Below are 23,574 nucleotides of genomic sequence, written 5' to 3'. Positions count from 1 at the left end.
GGCTTTACACTAGATGATGCCTTGCTGCTGACCGTTACTCCTCCGTTACTCCTCCATGGCTTCTCCCCCCCCAGAACCGGCGGCATCGGCGTCACCCCACAGGCCCTCGAGCTTGAATTCAGCGGCCCATTCCGAGACAATCTCCTTGTGATCGGGGGCCACGTCATGCTCGCCCGCGTCCTTGGCCTTGCTCCCCGCAGGGCCATCTGTCGCGTCGGTTACCACCAGGGCGGGAGGCTCCACCCAGCCTTGGATGCGGCCGTCGCGCCAATCCGTCACCACCGTCATGGCGGCGGCGTTGATGTTGGGGACGCCGCCTCTGCCGAGACGGCCGCGCTTGCGGGCGACCTGCACGAGGAAATCCGTCGTGACGTCCCCGTCGAGTCGGTTGGGGAGCAGGGCCGGAACGTCGTAGACGGCGGTGAGCTTCTGCATCAGCTCGGGTGACGAGGACAGCCGGCGGATGAGCAGGCCGACTGCGGGGACGGGATCGTCGATCTGCTTCGGGGGCACGGCGTTGAGGAGGATGAGGTGCGCGTGCGCCTCGGTGGCGTTCTTCAGGTTGACGAGCCCGCCGGCGGACTGGGTGGACGAGGAGGAAGAAGGGAACACGACGCCGGGCGAGTCGAGCAGCGTCAGCTTGCTGTCAATCTTGACGCTGCGGATGCTCGTGGTGACACCGGCCTCGGCGCCGGCGGGGCAGGCCTTGGATGAGCCGCCGCCTCTGCCGCTCATCCTGCTGAGCAGAGCGTTGATGACGGAGCTCTTGCCCACGTTGGGGTAGCCGATGACGCCGACGGACACGGCCCGCTTCAGCTGGCGGCTGGCGGCGTAGCTCTTGAGCGCCCTGAACAGGGCTGCCGACGTGCTCTGCGTCGTCAGGTCGCGGTGGTTGAAGACGTGGGCGTTGGGCGCAGCGCCCGACGCGCGGAGCGGCAGGGTCGGGAAATAACGTCGCAGGTGCGCAAGCCAGCCGCGCAGGACCTTGGGGGGTATCAAGTCGACCTTGTTGAGCACGAGAATGAGCCGCTTGCCACCAGAGGCAGCAGCCATGATGCTTCGCTCCACCTCCCTGGATCGGGTGCCCTCGGGGTCTCGGGCCTCCAGCACGTACAGCACCACGTCGGCCTGCTCCACCACCTGCTTGAAGACTTTGTCGTACGTCTTGCGCGACGATGCCTGACCGACCGAAATCTCGTTGCCGCCGCCATTGCCATTGTCGGAATCATGGCTCTCGTCGTCGTCATCCATGCTGTCGCCATCGGCCAGCTCCTTGTCGTACTGAGCTGCCGCAGCTCTTGCGCTTGCCAGCAATGCCGCCATGGGGTTGGACTCGTCCACGTCCTCGTCCATGAGGTCGTCGTCGCCCGTTTGCTCGGCGACATCTCCATCGGCATCGGCATCGGCATCGGCATAGGCCTCGTCCATTTCTTGCTCGTCCTTCTCTTCAAGAGCGCCCGTCTTGGCCGCTTTGGCCAGTTCCCTCCTCTTCTCGGCCTCGGCTGCCTTGCGCATACGCTTCTCTTCAATCTCTTGCAACAGCTTTTCTTTATATGGGAAGAGGTTGGGGATGCCGGGGTCCTTCTTCAGCTTGGAACGCCATTCTGGGTTCTTCTTGGCTAGTTTCCGGTCTTTTCTCTGCTTGGCCGCCGATGCCTTTTCAATCTTGTGGCGAAGACGAGTTGTGCCTCTCTTGGACTTGGGCTCTAAGAAAAAAGCGGAAAGGTTTAGAGAAAGTCAACTTTATATTTGAAAAAAAAAAATAAAAAATAAAAAATAAAATGAAGGAAAGGGAAAAAAAACGGGCGAAAAGAAAACGCATCATGGTAGGTCGAAGAAACTCACTCTTGGGTTTGTTGACTGTGCCCGCCATTTTCGAAAAAAACGACGAAAAATAAAAAGAAAACCGAAAAGAAAAAGAAAAAGGCTACGCAGGCGCACAAAGAAAAGAAGAAGAAACAATCAGCGTTCTCGGGCTCGCAAAGCTTGGAGACGAGGAATCCTGGGAGAAAAAAAATTCCGAAGTGGGATGCGGATTCTGCCGTCCGCGTCGTCCCTGACCGCCTTTCCTCCCCACTGCAAAGCGTCTCAATGAAAGTGCAACTCCGTAGCGTTCTGCTCCGTACCTCTCTCTCGTGGTACATAATAGACAGGTATCCGTGGGTACATTTCCTCCTCCTGTCCTGATTGGTGCAACACCCAATCAAAGCGTAGAATAACCAATCAAAGTTGTGCACGCCTACGAGCAAACCTTGACGTGACGCGCCGTAAAAATAAACGAGACTTTATTAATTTCCCTACTACTCCGTTTCGCCCCTTGCTATGATGCCTCTCCAAACTTAAACAAAAACTGAAAGTGTCTCTCCGTTTGGCTTCCCTCTTCCCAAAGGTCAATACCGTCTCCTCGTGGTTCCATCATTATTTGCCGTGCAACGTCCCGCGAGCAATGTCCGAAGCGGCATAGTCCATGATGATTGACTTGCCCGTGTTTTGTTCGAATGAGCAGCATAAGCACCCTTCCGTCATTGCTTCGTTTGTTCGCGGACAAGAGCGGGCTTAAAGTCGTAAACAAGTGTGAAAAGGGGGGAGAGCGGTACCATCACAAAAACGTAGTGCTGGATAAACAAAACGGTTACAAGAATCGAAAGCAAATCGCCCGGGGCTAGCGCTCCATTATGCTTGAGCCACCGTTGTCACCGACGGCATCCAGGCCCCGCCCAACCCGCTCAGAGCAGGTAGGCCACGAGGCCCACGGCAGCGACCAAGGCGCCATTGCCAACCGGTGCCAAAGTAGGGCCCGCAAGACCGTGAGAGCTGGTCGAGGTCACCTTGCTGTCACCGGTACTGCTGGCGGTAGGCGCGGCAGTGCTGCTGCCGCCATTAGTCGGCGAAGGACTGTTGCTCCCGCTGTCCTGGACCGGCGCCTTAGGAGGGTCGTAGGTGGCGCAGAGGGCTTGGATGTTCTTGGTGCAGGTGTCCTGGCCACGCTGGTCACCGGCATTTTTCTGGATGCACTGGCTGAAGAGGGTCTGGCAAATGTAGAAGGGCATGGTCTGCTTGTAGTACTGGATGCCAGGAGTGGACGAGTTGGAGGCGCAAGTGCATTTCCATTTGAGATCCGTCTAGGTCAAGGGTTAGCAACATTCTCGCCCAAAAGAGAACACAACGTAGCTTCCGAAAACATGTATGTCTCGGGCTTTCCGGGAATCGGGAAAAAGAGGCACCTCACCTCTGAACAGCTGTTGCTCTCGGAATTGGCATTGCAGAGAAGGTTGCAGGTGTTGGTCTGGCCCTGGCACCAAGTAGCTGTGCACGCGCAAAAAAGGAAAAAAAAAATCTTGTGCATTAGCAATTGACATTTCAATATTTTTGCACACGGGTCCGCGTGCAGAGTGCAAGTGTGTCTTTCTGCCAGTGAATCGGGAGCAGGAGTGGTACTTACCCCGTTGAGTTTGACTGACTGTGTTGGGGTCGATGGTCATGTCAAGCTCGCTGGTATAATTGTAGCTGGCCTGAGCCTGCGCAGAGGCAACAGCCAAGGCGACAAAAGCTACGGCGACACGCATTGTGCTTGGTTGCGACAGATAACGACTCGACTTTTTCGGTTATCAGTATCGAGGTTGGGGTCTACAGCAGCCGAGAGCAGGTTGCGAAAGAAACCAGAGCGGTGTGCCTTCACTGCGAGCTGCAAATGCGAGTACAGCTTCAAGTTTGGCCAGGCACGCAGAAAAAAAAAACAAGGCAGTTGGGTAGCTGATAACTGAAGATGCTCGAATGCGATGATTGCGTGGTGGTCAGGGAGAAGGAGGAGGAGAAGAGGGAACAAGAAAATCGAGGTGGATGGGGCGAGGAAGAGGTAAAAAAAAGTAAAATAAAAAGAAAACAAAAATAAAAAATAAAAAGGCTGGCTCAACAGGGCAGGCGGCAAGCACGATGCAAGAAGACGATGGGGGCTAGTCATCGGAGGGCACCCGGCCGGACAGGGCAGGGCAGGGCAGGGCAGGGCAGCAGGCAGGTAACGGCACACGCACCTTCCTTCAGCAGCTCACGCAACGCACCATACACCAAGACATGCTTGCTCTGGTACCGGCACTGGTACCTGACTTAGGAGGTACCTAAGGTACCTACCTCTCACGATCGCGCCCGCTGCGCAAAGTTGATACGTGCGGGCTACTTGCGGCCTGCAATCACGGCTCTCCAGCTTGCCAGAAACGGCGCTAACGTTGGGCCGAATGCACGGCCCACCAGGTTGTTATTGCGTCTGGTCTGTCTGCCAGGTCTGCTGGTACATACTACATTACATATCTGGTGCAACGGGTGAGGCACCAACGGCTGGGCGGCAAAGGCCCTCGTTGCACCAGGAACGCGCAGCGACTCCGTCATATGTCCGGTGGGGACTGGATTGGACGCCCCTTCTCAGCATGTACCTCGATGTACTCCGTACCTGGACCTGTTCCTGCCTGGACCTTGTCACCTTTGGACACAGTCAACAAGAAAGCGTTGCAGCGAGGCAATCGGCGCACCAAGGTGCCGGCGAAATGCAAGACTTTAAAAGGCATTCTCGGCTGCGATGCGTGGGAAATGAGCCCATCGGCTGGCCGGCCATGCCCATGCACCACACTGAACATGGGCCGAGCCGGCTTAATCCGCAGAGCAACCAGACAAAGCTTGTGTGACTGATGGAGTGTTTCAACGATGGATGATGGCACTGGAATTGGGGCCAAATGGGCCAAATGTCGCCGCCGTGGACGGAAGCAGTAATTTCCCTGGGTACGGAGTACATTGCTGTACATTACACTAGTAGGTCTGGTACTTTTCCTCGTAGCCCGTGGCTTGGTGAGGGGCCCCCCAAGTCTCGCAGCCTGGCCTGGCCTGGCCCGCCTGCCGCCAGCGAGTCTCGACCTGGCGCTCATCTGGACCAAGACCAAGGCAAGGAATGTCTGGTCTTCTTCGCTGCACCTCCCGCCGCCAACGCCTGCAGGTAAACAAACCAGGAAGGAGTCGAGTCTTGCGTATTCCAGGCGCCGTGCACTGTGCACTGTGCGTCAAATTAGGTTAGGTCAGGTACCTACCTAGGTACTCAACATAACCAGAACAGTCCCGGCTGTTGCTACGGATTGCGTGACGGTTGCCATGATAGCTCGAGAGGGAGGCACGACGAAACAGGCTCTGCTTGGCCCATGTTCATCACATGTTTCCATTGCCGGGCAGCTGTCCTCGCAAAGAGAGCGAAAAAGCGGATGCATACTCCGTACTCCGTACCCTTATATTCCTCTGAAACAGGACCGGTCACATGACGGGAAAGCGCCCGAGTCTTGGCCCTCATACCACGCAGGCGGCAGCATGCAACCAGGGTACGTCTGGTCAGTAATTTCCAGTTACTTCCAACCCTGTAGCGTACACTGTACACGTTTCGACCCCCAGTTTCTCTACGGATATGCGGACGAGCAGGGGACATTTAAATACGCCAACGTACCGAGTGCTCCGTACGGACCACGTAGTCTAGTAGCGGGACTCGGGGCAGAGCAGTGACGAAATGGCAGGACCCGGAACTGGTCTCGCGTTTGTGCACGCCCACGGAGAATCCAAGAGGCAGGCAGGCCTTAAGCGAGGCCGTTTTGCCGTTGACGTTGACGTTGACGTTGACGTTGACGCGCTGCTGCTTACCTGCTCGATGATTACATGTACATGCACACCCAGGGCAACACGTGGCGTGTGCCGAGGTCCATCAAATTGACCCTCTCCTCTGGGGGAGGGCTGCCTAGGGGCTGCCTAGGGGCTGCCTAGGGGCTGCCGCCTAGCTAGCGAGCGTGTGGTCAGCACATGCAGCAACCAGACGGCACCTCCAAGTCCGGGGCTAGGGCGCCACAAGACACCGTCCGGGCTTGGCACCGGGTTGCCGTAGCACCGCCCCGCCCCGCCCCGCTGAAGACGGCGGCCCGGCAGTCCCTTCCGATAGTATTCGGCAATCGGATCGGATCCTCTTCGACACTTGGACCCTCTACCAAGTAAACCGCAACACCAACAAGTTGATGTGACAAGACAGCTTGCTACCCGCCAGCCGCCTCGGGCAACGTCTGTGGCAACTTGGAGCAGCGTGCAAAACAGGATGTCTCTTCTTCAACCCTCAACACCACAAACCCCCCTTCCCCCCCCCCCCCCCTATGCGCCGTCCAACCCTGCTATTGCGGAAAAAAAAAAAAAAACAAAAAAAAAAAAACGAAAAAAAAACCCCCCACTCTACAGAGTCCGCCGGAGTAGTCATACCCCAAACTCTTCGCGCAAAACGCTCCGCCCCAGCTCGGCCAGCGCAGCCATCTGCTCGACGACGGCGTACTCGAAAAACCTGGTCGACGCGTCGCTGCCGCCGTCGTGCCTCCAGGCATCGATGAGCGACAGCTCCTTCTCCCGGCCGTCCAGCCGCCCAATGTCCTCCAGCATCTCCCTGGCCGCCACGCACGGGCTCCACTCGCCCCGGCAGCCCGCAGGCTCCATCCTGGCAATCATCACGAGCAGCATCTGGCTCAGCGAAACCTGGTCGATACGCGCCAGCGCCTGGCGAGCCTCGTCGTCCAGGCCGCCGCCGCCGGTGGTCGGGGAGGAGGCCGTTGCCCGCGGCGAGGTCCGCAGCGCAGCCGACTCCTCGGCCGTGAGCACCAGCAGCTTGACGACCGCGAGGAGGTTCTTGAGCCGGACGACGTGGAACGGCGCGACGTGCCTGTAGGGGTCGCACGCGACTGCCGCCAAGGCCGAGACGGCGACGGCGTAGGCGTAGTTGTGCTCGCGCGCGAGGCAGATGCTCACCTCGCACAGGATCTGGGGCAGCGGCGATATGGCCCACAGCTCGTGGTCGGTCAGCGCTTTGCACGCCTTGAGCTGCGCGCCGAGGGCGTGCTTGCTGCCCGGCCGCGCGCCCGGGGCGGATGCGGATGCGGATGTTGATGATGCGTCGAGCTCGCCGCAGTGCCTGGCTGCGATGCCGACGAGCGCGTGGTTTGCCGCCCCCGGGTGGTCTCGTAGCGCGGATGATGCCTTGCTCCCCATGACGCTGTAGGTGTTGAGGGGGATGTCGGGGGATTGGGAGCAGACCTGGTACACGTTCAGATCGTGCTCGCACCGGGGGCAGCGGCACTCGAAGCCGTACGCCCCGAGGGCCTCTTGCCGCACACGGCGGGGGCTTGTGTAGTCTATGTGCCCGTTCTCGTGGGCAAACGCAAGTTGTCAGAGAAGAACAAAAAAGATACTATCACCGGTGAATTTCTTCTCCCTCTTTTTTTTTTTTTTTTTGCTTCCCACCAAGAGAACGGACCGGACCGGACCGGACCGGACCTGACCGTCTCTAAGCAACGCACCAACCTGTGTAGGATATCTCAATCTCCTGGCCAGCTTGAATAGCCGTCTCGGCGCGGAGGACCGCTTTCCTCCCCATGAACAGGACCGTGGCGTTGGGAATGCACGAGTGGTTGGCCATGGCCAGCGTCGGTTCGAGAAAAATGCCAACCTGCCCAGCCAAGTCCTCGTCGAGTCTGTGAAACGCGTTCGTCTGGATCTAAGGCGCAGCATTTGGATCGCGTGAACATCTCTACAGCGTCTCGTCTTTTTCTCTTCGGGGTTTTTTTTTTTTTTTTTTTTTTTAATGGGGGTACTGTATTGCAGCATCTGGAGAAAGCAGCACCACATGGGTTCCCGTCTGGTGCGCTTGAGAGAGAAACTCAGAGACTCACCTTGCACAGCAGCTCGATGGCTCTCGCCGTGTCCCCCCCTCTGCCGGCAAACGCGCAAGCAGCCGTGGCCATCATCTCCAGGTCCGCCCAGGCTTTCGCGTTGCTCCTGCGCTCCGCGTGGCCCTCCAGGTCGGCCAGCCCCCTCTCTACTCCCTGCTCCAGGAGGGCCTGCAGCAGGATCCTGACGGGGGTTGGGAGGTCGGCGCCCGTCTTGGAGCCCGTCCTCCGCTGGAGGGCTTTGCACTCGTTGCGGTGGATGGCCGCCCATCCCGCGCGCTGGCAGGCGGCGTTGCAGTAGAAGGCGGCGTGGCAGCGGGAGCATGCGCGCGGGCTCCCCGGTCGCAGGCAGTATGTGCAGACGGAGTCGAGGTGGTCGGCGGTGGGATGCAGGATGAGCGGCTGTTGGAAGACGTGGATGACTTGGCCGGGCTGGAAGGGCCGGGTGGCGTGGAGAGCCCGGCGCTTGGACGGGTGAGGGCGGACGTCTACCGACGAAGCGGTGCCCGGCGGGGTGGGCATGATGTGGTGGTCTGGGGGTGTCGAGGTTCGCAGCGCGGTGGCAAAAGCCGTAGCCGCGTTGCGATGTTGGGCGTGCGTGGATGTGTGTGTGTGTGTGCGTGTGTGTGGAGAAGTAAGTGGGTTTGAGCTTGATGCGTTTCATCACCACCACCACCACCACCACTCGACATCGACATGTCTGGTGGTCGCCCCTTTGACATGCTTCATCTTTCACCAGGTATTTCTGCCGCAGACTCTTGGATGGAAATTGGAATATAGCGCACTGCACGTGCCATGCGTTCACAGGATTCCCGAGTGTCACTTTTCAAACCCCCCCCCCCCCCCCCGCCGGTCTATGTACAGAATTCTTTTCTCTATCCGTGTCAAAAGATTGGCCATCGCTCTATAGCTCCTTGGGCTCGTCGGCCTCACGCTGCTGCTTCCTCGCTCCCGCTAACCTGTCTCTCAAATCCCAGCTCCAGTCACCCCTTTTGGCCTTGGTCAGCTTGACTATCCGGTCGACGTGATAGTCCCAGCAGCCCTCGGCAGCTTGGGCGTCCTCCGTCTTGCACTGCTTGTCGGACAGCTGGGCGCCCTTGGGCCACTGGCCCAGGATGGCGCCCATGTCCTCGTCCAAAAAGCTGTCCTGCACGAGCTGGCCGACTTTCCGCTGCGCCGGCGCCCAGGAACGGTCCTGCTCCATCAGTACCCTCAAGAGGGAAGCCATGCCGCCATGCTTCAGAAACTCGGCCCTGATGGCGCTGTCCTTCACCAGGCCATTCATCACCGCAACCTTGGACTTGACTCGGGCGACGGCTCGCTCGGCATCCGGCCCGCCGCCACCGTTTCTGGACGGCATCACGCTCAGATAGAGGCCGCGCCGCAGCGACTCTCCGGTAGCGGGACACTTGGAGCCGGCCATCCTTGGCCACGCCTTTGCGACCTCGCTCAGGGCGGTTGGGTTGTTCTGCAAAGCACCGGCCAAGATGGCCGCAGCCTGCTGATCTCGCGGGACAGCTGCCGGCGAAGCTCCGGCTTGGTGGCTGGACATGAGGCAGAGGAGAGCCTTGACGGCTTTCGGGTCCTCGGCAATCTTTAAGCCGTAGTAGAGGTCGTGAGACAGCTCCTCGAGCCCCTCGAGTGCGTCGTCAAAGGCATGGCTTGACCTGCCGGCTCCCTTCTTGAGCATCTTGAGGCCTTCGCCAAAGGTGCCCGACTCCTGCTGGGGCTGTCTGACCTTGCCTACCGGCTCGTACTCCGGGGCTCCCCTGGGGATACTGGGGATACTTGGAAGGCCGCCTTCCGGTTCCGCAGGATCGACCATGACCACGGCCCGGTCAACCGGCAACCCTTCCAACGAAGCGTCCGTCTCGCCGGGGACATTGATCTTGGCTTCCTTTTGGCCGGTCCATATGTTGAGGCGCACATGAAGCCCGTTGGGCAGCTCTTGATCGTTGTGGACGACCTGAAACTGATTGGTCGGCCGAAATATCCTCGGGTAACAGTCCTTGGGGTTTTTGGTGTGGCATATCCAATCCGGTTTTGCGGGCTGCGGCGCCGAGGCGGATGATGACGGAGCAGCAACGAGGCAAACGAGGATGCTGAAGGCCGTTGACAGCGTTGCCTGCATTTTCGAGGGGGGCCGCGTCATTTCATCAAAGACGCGCGCAACAGCCAACAGGGGGATTGTATAGGATGCAAGGAAGGTGCGAGGGAGGAAGAAGAATGTCGGCAAGCTTTTCTTGCAACCAAAGAAAGCTTGCTTCCACGTCGCGACCCGGGGGCAATATGGTCGATCCGCCCGCCGAGTCAAAAAACGTTCATGGGTATGCTATGCTTATGCTTAAGGTACGCTTGAACCCGGGGGGGGGGGGGGGGGGGGACGGGAAGTAATATGCCAGGTGGTATGTACAGAGACAAAAAGAGCCAAAGGTCGAAGAGGACAGATGTATCGACGATCGGGCTGTTGAGAATGTGTGGATATATGGACGTTGAGGAAGCGATCGTCTCCCTGGAGCGACTTCACAATGAGGCCACATCTTGGTTAGCTGTTGGTTGGTGACTCTACCTGGGGGTACTTGGGGGGGTTCGGCCCCACCAAACATGCTCCTCGGCCGACCTGGGGGGTAGTCACTGTCGGCGACTGTGCAGCGCAGTGCTCGGAATGTTGTTTGCCTGGATTCTGGATTTTGGGTCTGCGTTTACGCGCGAACTGTGCTCCGTCGAAGCAGTTGATAGTTGGTAGTTGCAGCTGTGGTCGTGGGCGGGCAGGGCAGGGCATTACGAAGAAAAGCTTTGTTACTGCCCAAGGCACGGAGTACCTAGGTACAGTACGCAATTACCATGTCTGGCACTTACTTTTATTATACACTGGCACTGCCGAGGTGGAGTCTTTGTCCTGCAGCCGTCTGCCACCCGTTTGTTGTTCGTTGTTGGCCAGCTGCCAGCGTGGGGCTGGACGCACAGGCTCGCAGCCAATGAGAGCCAGCCGACTTCCCCCAAGCACAAAGCAGAGCAAACCCCCGATCAAGATCAACCAGCCCAGGGTCGAGGCAACCCTTTTGGCAACTTCGGTTCCATCTTGCGACGTCAAACGCTCAATCAGAATGCTTCCCCTGCCGACCGATCCGATGCCGCGAATCGGTCACATGCAGCTCTGACTACGGAGAGTACAGCCTCCCACTGTTGATCCCAAACTCGGGCGCAAACGCCAAGCCTTCAGCACCCGCACCCGCACCCGCACCCGTCTCTCGACATCCAAGCTCAGCCAGCGCCCGGCTATTTGCAGCCTTTAGCACCGTCGCGTCGTACCACGAATCCAACCTCGACCTCGACCTCGACCTCGACCTCGACCTCAACCTCAACCTCAACCTCAGCCTAAGCATCAGCCTCCCACGAGGAGTTTCAGTACCGCCGGCGGCGTTTTCCACCGTCCCCATCCATATCACCCAGCCCGCTTGCAGCCCCCCGGCTGTGTTCAGGACTGCCCGTCTCGCCAGCATCCCCCAAAATCGCGAAATGCCTTCCCCGCGACGCATGCGCTTGGTCCTGCTGGCGGCCATCGTCACCCTCTTCCTCATCCTGTTCTACTCGTCCCGCCCGAGCCAGGGCTCGCAGCCGGCCCAGGACTTCTCCCGCAAGACCCTGAGCCGGATCAAGAAGGATTCCCCGCCGGGGCAAGCCGTCATCGACACCGAGACCGGGCGCAAGGCAGGCCTCATTCCTGCCGACAAGGATGGCGACGGGGACGTCGACGAAGACGACAAGAAGGCCGCCGCGGCGATGCAGGTGCGGCTCAAGGAGGCTGAGCAAAAGGCAAAGAGCAACGCCAACGTCAAGGGGGGTCTGAAGCCCGACAGTCCGAGAAACGTCGTGGGCAAGGGCAGCTCGGCCGGCGGCCAGCCGAGGAAGGACACGGCCGAGGCGGCGGCAGAAGCCAAGGACGCCGAGGAGCAGCCCGACGCCGACGCCGACGCCGAGTTGAGCACGATGCTGAAAAAGGCACCAGGTACAGACACTCTCCATCCTGCCCGAGTCTGACCCAACGCAGCCCTCTTTTTAAATTTTTTTTTTTTTTTGCTGACCGAGGCTGGCTCCAACCCCCCCATTTCTCCCCCCCAGTCGTCATCTTCTCCAAGACGTACTGCCCCTACTCCAAGCGAGCCAAGGGAGTCCTCCTCGACAAGTACACCATCACGCCCGAGCCCTTCATCGTCGAGCTCGACCAGCACCCGCTCGGCGCCAGCCTGCAGGCCGCGCTGGCCCACATGACGGGGCGCAAAACCGTGCCCAACGTCCTCGTCAACGGCGTCAGCATCGGCGGCGGCGACGACATCGTCGACCTCGACAACCAGAACAAGCTCGCTCGCAAGATCCAAATGCTGGGAAACAAGCGCGTCCAAGTTTCGGAACGCTTCACTTCAGCCGGGAAGGACGTGTGATGGCCGTTACTTGTACTTGGTATGCCAGGGCGTCGTGGGCCCCCTTTGTAGGATACGGGGGAAGCGACGCCGTACTGTGGTACTCGGGGATGGGTTTGGGCTTCGGGGTCAGCTGCTCGTTGACGTTGCTTGAGGGGATGGGGGGGGGGGGGGGGGGGGACGGAGTCTGGCGTTGGTTGCAGTGCACTTGCAAGTCGACTGGCTACATGTACGACTGGCTGCTTTGCGGGGAAAAGAAAAGGAAGACGCGAAAGGGAACAAGGAGGAAAATTGTAGGTGGACGGCTCCTTGTTCCGTCTGGGTGACGGGTATCAAGGCTTTGTTTGCATTTTTCCATATACCCCGTAGCAGAGGCCACATTTGTAGAGGGCACAATTCATTTGTTGCTACAAAAAAGAGCCGAGTGGAAAACGACAGGACTCTCTGCAAGACACGACACAGCCCGCGACAGTCAAAAGGCACTCCCCCAGCGACACATCGCCTCGTCACAAAAACCTCCTGAAACCTCCTGCGTCTGGCCTGCGTCTGGCTGGGGACTCTAATTGTATCGTAGCGGATACTGTACCGCGGACAACGAGTTCATTAAAGACCCCCGGACCCCATGCGTACAATCGAAACGCCCGAGTTCTGTGTACCTCTCGCGTCTCTTCGGAAGCCTCGCTCTGCCCAACATGGCGCCTAGGCGCGCAGTGCATCGTACTGTTGTTCCGCATTCAGTCTGACGCCGCCACCTTTTTTTTTCTCGCCCCCATTCCACAACACAGGTACTCTGCCGTTTCTACGCCGCGGTGAATCAGCACCGACAGAGGCCGGTGGCCGGTGGCCGGGGGCTGGTGGTCGGCGCTGCCATCCCGTGGCTTCCTGGCCAGCTTCTCATTGCAGGGCTGCAGCCCTCATCTGGCGCATTTTTTGGGTTGGCAGATGCGCAAACTCCCCACGCCGGCCAGCATCCTCCTTGTCAAGGTGCCCGCCCTGCATTCACGGGTATATCCGTGTCCCCGTTCATGAAATGCGCCACGGTGTCGACGCCAACCTGTCTGGGAAGGGGCCGTCCATGTCAGTAAGAGCACGAGGCGGAAGCAGCTTTGTCGCGCGTAAAGGCCTCATAGTAGTCACTCACGAGATGAGCATGAGATTCGTAAAGTCATCGCAATCCTCAGGTCCGGCATTGCTCCAGAATTCCTTGAAGCCCATGTTCGTGATCAAAAAATGCGGCTTTTCACGCCAGGAGCGGTAGAATTCGACCGAGCTTGTAGCGTCCCAGAGGTGACGAGAGGCAGTGAAGTTGTTCTCCTGGGACCACATCTCTGCATCGGCTTCGGCCGCGTCAGCCAAACGGTCCTCATGTCTCAGATAAAAGCAAAACAGGGGGGGACGTGGTTTGAGGCTTACGGGTTTCAGATTTCAGCATCAGGGACATGGATACGAGGGCATACGAGGTCAGTAGAGTACGTCTTGTGCTCTCCAAAAAAACCCAGTCCTGCGCAACAAGAGCAAAAATGTAGTTAGCATCACGACAGGAAAGATGAGGGCAGTGGGGAGGTGGTCCAGAAAGGGGACCGAGACCTACTCACCTGCCACGATCTAGGGGGCTTTCCCTTGATAAGAAGACCATCTCCTCCGCGACAACCATCCTCCGCTTCGAGATGGTCCAGCATGCTTCTAAGTTCTTTCAGCCACGTCAGCAAAAGTCCCAGCTCTCTGTCCGCGGCGGCTCCAAGAATAAGGTCCCCATCGAAAATTCTCATCGTGTTCAGAATTAGCAGAGCTTGTACGCGAGACAGCTTATCCTCATTGCTCACGGCGCGTTCTCCCTCCTGATGGATCTCGCGACCAGCGTCGACGAGTAATTTTACCGTCCAGCCTTTGTTAGCGGATGTACAAGAGGCATAAGCAGCCGAGGCCGAGAAGGCAGCGAGGATAGGTTTCGGCAGTTGACCTATCCATAGACGCGAATGCATGAATGGCAAGGCTCGCGTCCGAGCAAAGACGTCGTGCACTCGCTTGAAGAAAGAGACGATGTATCCGATACGGGTATTGGGGTCATGAACAGTCAGCGGGTCGACGGATATACAAAGGTTCGCGCAGTCTTTGACGAGGGAGTAGTCGCGGATAGGTTGGAGCTGGTGAGGTGGCGGCGGCGACTGTGGATTCATGGAAGGGGGTGCCATGGCGGCAGCCAGGCTGGTTGGCAAAGGCGGAATATTCGACTTGTCGGTGGTGTCTGCGCCAAAGCTGTTCAAATGCCAGAAGTCGTCGTCGTTGGCGGCTGCGGCCTGGGATATAAAGTCCGCAATGGAGAAGTCGATTCCGCTGCTGCCATGAGCGGAAGCCAGCGGCACGCCGGAGTCAGGTTGGAAACTCTCGGGGCTGGTATCGGTCCCAGTGCCAAGACTGTCCAAGTCGAAGCCCATCTCGAAGTCGGGGACATCGAGGACATCGGGGACATCGGGGACATCGGGGACATCGGAGACATAGGGTGAGGTGCTCGTATTGGACAGACAAGCGGCCGTGGCTGTGTGAGCACCACCACCACCACCACCACCACCTATAGTTGCAGTGGCCATGTTTGCCGCAGAAGCAGCCGCCGAGGAGGTGAGGGAAGACGCAGCCGGAGGGAGCGAGAAGGAGCCTGATAGTGAAGAGACCATCCGTCTCGCGGAAGCGGCGGAAACGGAAGAGGAAGGGCCGGCCGAAGAAGGCATGCTGATGGAGGAGCCTCGGACTGCCGACCTGGGTTCAGAGACGGAGGCAGCGGCACCGGCACCGGGAGGCAGTTTCTGATAGACGCAGTCCAGGCTCTTGGCCCAGCAGCGGCTGCACTGAGGGGTACGCTTGTCGCATCGCCTTTTGCCCCTCACGCAGGCGTTGCAGCTCTTTTGGCGAGAGGCAGCAGAGGCGTTGTCGTCGAGCTTGGCGCAGCTGCCGGGCTCGCCGCCGGGCTCGCTGCCGGGCTCGCTGCCGACATTGATGTTCCTGCTGCTGCTGCTCCTGCTGCTGGGAGCGTGCGTGTCGGGGGCGAGGGCATTGCCAAAGGCGACGGTTGCAAAAGTGTCCAAGAGCGCGCCGCCAGCGTCCATGGCATCCCAGCTTCTTTTGACGCCGTCCATCCTCTACCATGACCAAGCTGTGCAAAGAGGAGGAAATGAGGGACTGGGGCGGGAAACGTCTGGTGAGAAAGTCGGAGAGGCAGGTGCGGTGCGGTCTGGTTTACTTCCCATCTGGCAACTCGCTCCCTCTCCCTAGTGGGGGCCCCGCCTAGTCGAGACCGAACCAAACAGGAGAGTGAGTTTGACGTCTTGAAAGGGGTCAACTGGTGCTGGGTGCTGGGTGCTGGGTGCTGGGTACAAGGCTACAAAGCCGCCAGTTCACCAGCCGCCAAGTCACCAGCCGCCAGACACCATGACGCCAAGAAAGAAGATGTGGCTTCTTCTGACAGCTCTGCCTAGTTGCCGATGACTTCCGCCCTCTGAACCAGGCTCAGCCAGCCTGCTGCTAAGCCCAGCCTTGTCTGCCATGTCTGTCAGTGCTGTGCTGACAGAGGCTGACGACAAGACGCCAAAATCCCGGGCTCCACCCACTGATCGGATCGATCCCGGCAATAAAACAAACCCCCCTTAAGTCCGCGTCCGCTAGCGTTGGCGACCGGTCCCAAACTCCGCAACTCCGCCGTCGGAATCAGGTATGTACCTAGGTAGGTACCTAAATCAGGAGGAGTAAGGGGCCAACCGAAAGTATCGCCCTTGTGAATTTCTCTTGGACACGGACTTCCAGGAGCACGACACTCTGCAGACGGATATTTACACAGACCAGAGTCATGGAGTCATGGAGTCACGCTACATGTGCTGCTTCGATCCAGGCAACTGTAATCAGTGTCCTCCGTCGCGCCCATCACCAAGCATTCCATTCCCGACCTTTCCCGTCATTTCCGCGGGCTGATATCAACAACTCTGATACTCCTCTCCCAATGTGGGAAACCCCGCCGCGGCACAAACGTCGTCACTGGATCAAGACTACACGAGTCAACCACGATGAATTAGCCTTCTAACACGGCCTTGGTCCCCAGCAAGGACATTCCTCCCACCTCGCAAGCTCCGACGCTTTAGCCCTTTCGCTGACGTCTTTTGAAGCCCCTGTGCCTCTTTGTTCCAATAAATACAGAAAATAATCTATCAATGAAACAGAATCCAATGTCCAGAGTCTGTGTTTGTTCCCTTGATCGGCAATGAAGAACAACCAAAAAAGAAGGGAAGAGAGAAAAAAAAAAAAACAAGAGACAAATAAAGAAAAAAGGGAGGGAAATGAAAAAGTTCCGTCCGAACCGTTATTTCCTCTAGCAAATGGGGGTATATACAGTGACCTCAGCCTGGATCATGCCCTTCGCCCCGACCCTGCGTTTCGTCAATCTCAGTCCCCCCCAGTCTGGGATTGTTCTTCTGCCGAACGCTGGGTGCCGGGAGCATCATGGATGGCCATGTGAGCCATGACTTTGCGCAAAAAGAAAAACGCTCAACTGTCGGAAGCAAAAGAAGACATGTAAAAAAAAGAGGAGCCGATCAAACGATCTGGAAGAGGAAAGAAGAGAATATGCGCATCTCCCCTCAAATGTTGTCGACCGCTCAGCAGGTCGACGCCGGCAATAGTCATACAATAGCCATCATTTCACACGCACACACCAAAAGAGCCTTCCTCAGCAAGAGAGGCGTGGCAGTGAAAGGTTCAAAAAAGAAAAAAGAAAAAAAAAAGAGAAGAAAAAAAAAGGGGGGGAATCAAACAAGATCTTGGCCTCGGCAGCAGATCAGCGTTGAGCGGACCAAGGTTTCAGATCTGCTGGTAGGGCATTCTCCGCCCGACAGGTTACCAACATCCGATGTCGTCCTCTTCTTTGCTTTGCGTTGATATTGGTGCATGAGTCGTATCTTCGCGCCTGTCGTCGTCAATGGTGTTACGGTGGAAATTATATATCTAGAAACGAAGAGGAGGAGGAGGATGAGGAGGAGGAAGAAAAAGACGTGGCGGATGGGTAGAGCAAACCAGCGCGGAAAGCAACATCAGGGCTGGCTGTAACAAGGCATGCTTTGCTTTTTGGAATGCCCGCACAGCATAGCCCCAGTATAGCTTGGCCTTGCGCTGTCTTTCGTCGCCGTGAAATTGTTCCAACGCCTTCTAGAACCTGTCTTGTCGATAGGCGTTCACTCTGGGAGCATCGTACTGGACTCCGGTCATCGACTCGGGTCCGTTGTGGATGGATCGCAGCGGTGGCAGTTCGGTTCGGCTGCTGTTGGCATACGGATCGCCGCCGTATGAAGCGGGTTGTGAATTCTGGGGCGCAGCCGGCGGCGCTGGCACAGCGGCATTCTGCTGCGCGTGGTTTGCCGAGTTCACCTCTCCTCGGAATTGACCCCCTTCCATGCGCATGCTCTGCAACTCTCGGCGCAGCATTTCATTCTCAGCAGCAGCAGTGTTGTAGTGCGCTTGGAGGGCACGAATGTGGTCGCTCTGCCGCTGATGTTCGGCAATGGCTACGTTGTGGGTGCGAATGAGTATATGCATGCACCTGTGCCTCCCCGCCCCTTCATTCCAGGTCCATTCACGGCGCGCAAACGTACCTTTGGTCAATATCTCCCACTTTGAGGCCTTTGAACCACGTTCTTGTGGCATCAAGTCTCTCAGCTGGTCAAAGAGTTCCTTCATCTCGGTCCGTCTCTTGCGCTCGGCGAGCTTATGGCTGACTCTTAATTCTGGTGTCCGGCTATACGGCTGTGAGCCAGCGGGACCGGTACATTCTTCCGCCTGGAGATCGCTAAGCTGCTTGTGCTGCATGGTGTGATGGTGGACCGGGGGAAACTCGTTGGAGACGCTCGACATGCGTGCGTAGTCGGCGCCATCTTCGAGCCTCCGCTGCCCTGGGGGTAGCCGCGATTCCGTCGTAAACTGGCTGCTGGCGATTGATTCGGCGATGCTGCTGCGCCGAGAATCGTCGAGACGATTGGGCGGTCCCACGCGTTGAATGTCTTCCTCGGGAAAGGCCCATGCCTGACCTTTCGTCGGCTCCGCGGCTCGGGCAATGTTGCTGGTGGCAGGCCCGGTAATGGCGGGGGCGGTTTTGACAATCTTTGGCTCTATAGGGTTCCGTTCGGCGCTAGGCTGGTAGCCATTGGATATCCTGTGTACCGACAAGGACTCCAGACCGTGTCGTGGGTTGCGTTGCGAATGGAGGGTGTTGTGGATGGAGGCGGTAGAATGGTTGTTGCTAGCATATGGGGAAGACCCGAGACGCATGTCGCTGATGCCTTGGTTAATTCTGCTGTCCACACTCTCGCGTCTCGGCCCCCCGACAACGAGGTTCTCTCCAAGAGAAGCGCCATTGTGTCCTTGAGACTCAATCGACGTCGGTCGCTCGAATCGTCGCTCGGTCATTGGGGACGAAGGAGAAACCATGGAGGCAACACTCATGTTGCTGACGGAGGGAGAGATGAGAGCTTGCGGAACCATGTGAGTGGCGACTGGTGATGGAGTCTTGTCCGCGAGAGACGATTGATATCCCGAGCCTGCTGGACTGAGGCCGTTCACGTTGAAGGAAGCGGCAGAGGTATCTGCAAAGCGAAGAAGACGCCCATCGCGTTAGTCAATCGCCCGAGAGGAGAGGAGGACATGGTGTTGGAGAAGTGGCAGCCGCAAGCTTGCCATTTCCGCTGGTCAATTGTATCTCGGCAACTGTCGCTCGAGTAGACTTACGTTTGCTGGAAGCCTCGGCAGTCGAGTAGAATCCCGAATCTCGCAAATGGGGGGGATGATGACCAGTGGTCGAGGGCTGATCATCACTATTGAGAATGTTGTTCAACCCAGCCGGCTTGGGAGGGACTGACTGGTGTTGAAATTGTGTCTCCATGGGCAATGTGATGTGATGCACGCGTTACGATGGGTAATAAATGGCGAAAAGAAAAAGAAAAAAAAAAGGCAGCGGCCTTCACCTTTGGCTCAGTTCTGGTTCACAGGCCAGCGTTTTGTTTGCTTCTTGCTTTCTCTTCTCTTGTTCGAGTTTTACTTCGTCTTCTTCTTCTTCCCACCTGTGCAACAAATCCAGCGTGCGACAGGAATCAGCAGAATAAATGGGAGGGTTCGTTCTTTGTCAAGCTATATCGCGCTCCTGATTGCAAAACCCAGCGCGTCAAGTGGCTCGGGAGCCGAACAAGCAGAAGCCAAGAGAGAGATGCGAAGGGGGTCGATGACTGCACTCTCTAAAGAGATCGGGTTCATCCGAGGAAGAGCGCGGCGGGGTTGTGAAGCTGGTTTCGGCAATAATCTGAAGGATACAGTGAGAACGATGCTTGTGTTCGATAATTGTAAACTGTGGTGCTTTCAGGTGCGTCGTCGGCGAGTTGTCAGCGGATCGGCGCGGGACGAGGTCCAGACAGGCTCGACGTTGAGAGAAGATGAGGACGAGGTCGACTGAAAGGAGGGAGGGGGGATGGAGATGGAGGGATCCAACGACGGTGCATCACCCGCAGGAGGGGAATTTCTGTAATCGGAGAACCCCAAGTCTGGGTGGCCGAAGAAGCGCAGGTATTGCAAGTGAATGTTAGCGAGGCCAGAGGGGGCAAAAGACAAAGCCCATGGAAGAAAGGATGGGAAGAATTTGAGAAGGTGATGCAGCCGGGAAAAGCTCAATAATTACTAGCAAGAGTCTGGTCGGATAGCGAGCAAGTACCTACGTCCTACGTTCTACGGAGTACCGACTCAGCGCCAGGCGAGGCAGGTACCAGCCCAAGGTACCTCTTACCTACCTTAGGTGCCTTAGTAGGCATGTACCTTGCCTCTGTGGGCAGTGGGTACCTAAGGTACCTAAGGTATGTAGGTAGGTACCTAAGGTAGTCGTTGGAGGGGGGCATGCTGGGCCGGACGCGGGACGAGGGTATAGCGTGGCACAAAAGCTACCAGACCTGAATTGATCAAGCCAGGCGCAGCTAGGCCCGACCAGGCCTAGGTCTGGAGGCTTAAGAGATCAAGGTAGGATTTCGCAATTTTGGCCATGGGCGATGAGCAGTAGACCAAGGTAGATCTTTCGATGTTGCAGGTACTGGGCCGCAGCCTTTTTACCTTCTGCACTGGCGTGCCAAGGATGCCAAGGACTCCGTAGTCGGTACCTCCCTAGGCACTTTGCACACACGCCGCCACCCGTCCTTACATTTGGGCAGACCAGACTCTTACGCCAGCAGTCAGAGCCCCACATGCCGCCGCCATTGGCTGCTAACGGCACTGGGGGGATGCGTGATGGTGGGCTGGCTGGATGGGCGACCGGGAACGGGGGAGGGAAAGGGGGGTGGGGTATGAGGTGGGGTGCGGGTGTGAGGGTGGTCATATTTGATGGTGTGGGACTGGCGGGAGCGCCACGCCACGAGCGCCAGTCGGAGACTCGGAGTGCACGTACATGGCACCACGCTACAAGGTACATGACGCGACTGGTGGTATTGGCGGCATTGCTATCGACCACTAGTACCAGGAGTACCGGGCTTGGTAGTCCGTACAGCAGCCCAGCCTCGGAGAAGATGGTGGCTGTACGGAGTACGGTCTATGGAGTACGTCGCGCCGGGTTCTCTGTGCTCTATCAGCGTGCTCCTTTAGCGTGCCAAAGTCCGAGTCCTTCGCATCGTCATCAACTTTTACCCACGGCTGCGCTCCTAGGCGTTTTTTGAATTTGTGGCATCTTTATACGCGCGGTTTTGGCAGAGAATCGAGAGGGTCTGGTGGAGCGCATTGGGTAGCATTTGGTAGCATTTGGTAGCACTTGGTAGCACTTGGTAACACTTGGTATTTTGGTTGAGCTCGAAAGTAGCCCGACGCTTTGCTGTAGCTGTATGTCCGGTTGCCTGAAAATGTAATCAATTGATGATTTGCATGTATGGCAGGGAACAAGAAACGCCAGTGGCCAGGCACCTGGCACCTCGGCCTATTGACCTTAGGTACCTTAGGTACTCCGTACCTAGGTACCTACCTTTGGGATTAACGATTATGTAAACATCCCTCACCCTGGCCCTTGCTCGCCAACGCCATAGTTTCCTGTCCTACCAGACAGGTAGGAGGTACCAGACAATGTATAATGCATGCATGCACACATGATTGGGGAATGGGCAGACCTGCAACGTTGGGTGCCTTGGGTACCCTGGCGAAAAGACTCCATGTCGCGGCGCCCGCATGACCGGTAGTAAAGCGAAAACTGTAAACCGTAAGCTTAACAAGGAGTAAACCAGCGCTCCCAGCGCTACCAGCGCCACCGTGCAGCGGCCAGACACCCGCCCAACCTTGGTAGTGCGAGCTGGAAAGAGGCCAGGCCTGAGGCCTGACCTGGGGATCATCTGGCGCTTTCCAGTTTTGCACTGCTTGGCCGTCCCCTGCAAAGCCTGCCGACCGATCCCTTTTATTAGTGGTTGCTGCTGTGCCTGCATGAGCACGGTTCATGGTCGCATGAAGCGTGGAATGCGAGCGTGGGACGTGGGGCGTGAGGCGTGGGGCGTGAGGCGTGAGGCATGAGGCATGGGGCGTAGGGCGTGGGGCGTAGGGCGTGGGGCGTGGGGCGTGGGGCTGCCCACCAAGTCGCTGACCACGCCGACTGGCAAACGTCAAGACTTGACACGCACGCCCAACGCCACGCCACGCCACGCCACGCCACGCCCACCAGGCCAATTGCCTCTGCAAAAAAAAAAATTAATAATAATAACAAAAAATCAAAATAAGAAAGAAAAAAAGTCAGTGCGCGGAGGCGCCCCTTCTTTGTGTCGGATGGGAGGGGGTGTGTTTGTTTGTAACATAGGGTTGTGGGCAGGCGCTCTCCAAGTTTGCCCAGACTGGGTGGGTTCAATGGGTTTTTTTCCAAGTTTCCGACGCGGCAACCAGCAACGTGCGGCGTGCAAGCAGAGGCAGCCCAGCCAATGATGGGCTGCAGCGCGCAGCATGCAACCAGCAGGCGAATCAGGCGACTCATGCAGTTGATTCGGTTGATTCGGTTAATGCGATTGATGCGATTGATGCGATTGATGCGATTAATGCGCAAGAGGAGTTGAGAATGCGAGATGTCGATGGCGGGGTGCGGAGCGCTGCCTGCCTGCCTGCCTTCTACCGAGCAGGCACGGCTATGAAAAGGTACCTTTAAAGTTCCTACCTGGTAACTACATGTACCATCCGAGTGCTGTGCTGTGCTGTGCAGTGCTGTGCTGTGCTATGCTGTGCTGCTGGTGCTTTGTGCTGCAGAGCCAGGGAAAGTGTCAACTACAACCAACCATTGACGGGACATGGAGAGCGGCCAAGAGCGTCTGTCTGGTCGTAGGGGTTCGTCTGGTAGTTGCCGTTGCCTGGGGTCCCGCCAGCGGGATTTGTGACGGATCGCACGCGGTACGGTACATACATGTACATGTTCCATAAAAGCCTTTCAGAGAAAACATGTGGTGTTGGCTTGGGAGTCGGGACAGAAAAGACCAGCGGGGTGGGGGGGAGGGGAGGGGGGGGGTATTGATGTTTCAGTCGCAGACGAGGGACAGCGGCGAGCACATGGCAGCGGTAGCTACATGTAACCTGGCTGTCACAAGGCACCAGGCAGGCTCCAACTCGAGCAGCAGAGGCGTCAAATTTGCAACGCGATGCAACGCAGCGTTATTTGCGGTTTGCAGGACCGACCGCAGCGCAAGCCTGCCAATCAATCCCTGGAGCATGAGCATGAGCATGAGCATGTGAGCATGTGTCAATCGCGCTAGTGTATATGAGCATGGCAGGCAACACAGCATATGGCATGGCAACACACATAGCATGCAGCATGGCGCAGCGTGGCACAGCGCGGCGCAGCAGCAGCACGCAGCAGCAGCTCTCCAGGCAGCCTCGGCCCTCGACCCGGCATCTCGTACGAAAGGCAGGGCAGCTGCCACTCGGGGGCAGACGACGGCGGCCAACTGAGTTTCTGGTGGGACCAGACGCAGACGCAGACGCAGACGCAGACGCAGACGCAGACGCAGACGCCATCAGCCAGGCAGGGGTGCCAGTCTGACTGGCTGGGCCGCAGTGCTCCCGAGATGACGGCAACCACCAGACGTTGCGTTGCGCACGCCCTCGTCCCGACCCCACCCCCTCCTACCAAGGGGGACGTATATATATATGAGTACCTAAGGTAGGTACCGAGGCAGGTGTTTGAAATGAAAATACAATTAAAACACATATTAAAATAAAATAAAGATAAAATTTCAAGATAAACATAAAAAAAATAAAATAAGGGTAAAATAAAACGCCGCCTTGTAAGGAGCAAAACCGTCGGAAGAAAGAAGGAAAGAAAAGGCCGAGTTGTCTTGTTCGCTCGCCAGGTCAGCTTTCCACCCACCTGCAACGGTGGGCTGGCTGACGGCCCAGTGGGCGTTTTGCTTCCCTTA

At 57.6% G+C, this 23,574-nt stretch overlaps 8 protein-coding genes across 8 annotated transcripts; 2 read left to right on the top strand and 6 right to left on the bottom strand.

Moving 5' to 3' along the window:
- Positions 1–45: 45 nt before the first annotated feature.
- UV8b_02418 (uncharacterized protein) lies at positions 46–1,873 on the bottom strand (the record flags this gene model as incomplete). The annotated part of the gene is made up of 2 exons (XM_043139916.1): positions 46–1,706; positions 1,846–1,873. The coding sequence occupies 2 exons, from the start codon at positions 1,871–1,873 to the stop codon at positions 46–48; spliced, it is 1,689 nt and encodes a 562-aa protein (XP_042995850.1).
- An 853-nt stretch (positions 1,874–2,726) lies between these two features.
- Positions 2,727–3,566, bottom strand: UV8b_02417 (uncharacterized protein; the record flags this gene model as incomplete). The annotated part of the gene is made up of 3 exons (XM_043139915.1): positions 2,727–3,122; positions 3,230–3,306; positions 3,443–3,566. The coding sequence occupies 3 exons, from the start codon at positions 3,564–3,566 to the stop codon at positions 2,727–2,729; spliced, it is 597 nt and encodes a 198-aa protein (XP_042995849.1).
- A 2,695-nt stretch (positions 3,567–6,261) lies between these two features.
- Positions 6,262–8,243, bottom strand: UV8b_02416 (uncharacterized protein; the record flags this gene model as incomplete). Its single annotated transcript, XM_043139914.1, has 3 exons — positions 6,262–7,187; positions 7,357–7,549; positions 7,725–8,243. 3 exons carry the CDS (start codon positions 8,241–8,243, stop codon positions 6,262–6,264), a joined length of 1,638 nt encoding a protein of 545 aa, XP_042995848.1.
- Positions 8,244–8,625: 382 nt separating this feature from the next.
- Positions 8,626–9,852, bottom strand: UV8b_02415 (uncharacterized protein; the record flags this gene model as incomplete). Its single annotated transcript, XM_043139913.1, has 1 exon — positions 8,626–9,852. The coding sequence occupies one exon, from the start codon at positions 9,850–9,852 to the stop codon at positions 8,626–8,628; it is 1,227 nt and encodes a 408-aa protein (XP_042995847.1).
- Positions 9,853–11,240: 1,388 nt separating this feature from the next.
- UV8b_02414 (uncharacterized protein) lies at positions 11,241–12,163 on the top strand (the record flags this gene model as incomplete). The annotated part of the gene is made up of 2 exons (XM_043139912.1): positions 11,241–11,730; positions 11,844–12,163. The coding sequence occupies 2 exons, from the start codon at positions 11,241–11,243 to the stop codon at positions 12,161–12,163; spliced, it is 810 nt and encodes a 269-aa protein (XP_042995846.1).
- Positions 12,164–13,121: 958 nt separating this feature from the next.
- UV8b_02413 (uncharacterized protein) lies at positions 13,122–15,273 on the bottom strand (the record flags this gene model as incomplete). Its single annotated transcript, XM_043139911.1, has 4 exons — positions 13,122–13,200; positions 13,284–13,479; positions 13,556–13,643; positions 13,738–15,273. The coding sequence occupies 4 exons, from the start codon at positions 15,271–15,273 to the stop codon at positions 13,122–13,124; spliced, it is 1,899 nt and encodes a 632-aa protein (XP_042995845.1).
- A 2,056-nt stretch (positions 15,274–17,329) lies between these two features.
- UV8b_02412 (uncharacterized protein) lies at positions 17,330–19,055 on the bottom strand (the record flags this gene model as incomplete). Its single annotated transcript, XM_043139910.1, has 3 exons — positions 17,330–17,685; positions 17,773–18,759; positions 18,902–19,055. The coding sequence occupies 3 exons, from the start codon at positions 19,053–19,055 to the stop codon at positions 17,330–17,332; spliced, it is 1,497 nt and encodes a 498-aa protein (XP_042995844.1).
- Positions 19,056–22,797: 3,742 nt separating this feature from the next.
- On the top strand, positions 22,798–23,198 carry UV8b_02411 (uncharacterized protein; the record flags this gene model as incomplete). Its single annotated transcript, XM_043139909.1, has 3 exons — positions 22,798–22,887; positions 22,970–23,054; positions 23,131–23,198. 3 exons carry the CDS (start codon positions 22,798–22,800, stop codon positions 23,196–23,198), a joined length of 243 nt encoding a protein of 80 aa, XP_042995843.1.
- Positions 23,199–23,574: the final 376 nt, after the last annotated feature.

This window comes from Ustilaginoidea virens, chromosome 2 (assembly GCF_000687475.1).
Source record: "Ustilaginoidea virens chromosome 2, complete sequence".
Lineage (NCBI taxonomy): Eukaryota > Fungi > Ascomycota > Sordariomycetes > Hypocreales > Clavicipitaceae > Ustilaginoidea > Ustilaginoidea virens.
This window is presented reverse-complemented; position numbering and strand designations above follow the sequence as displayed.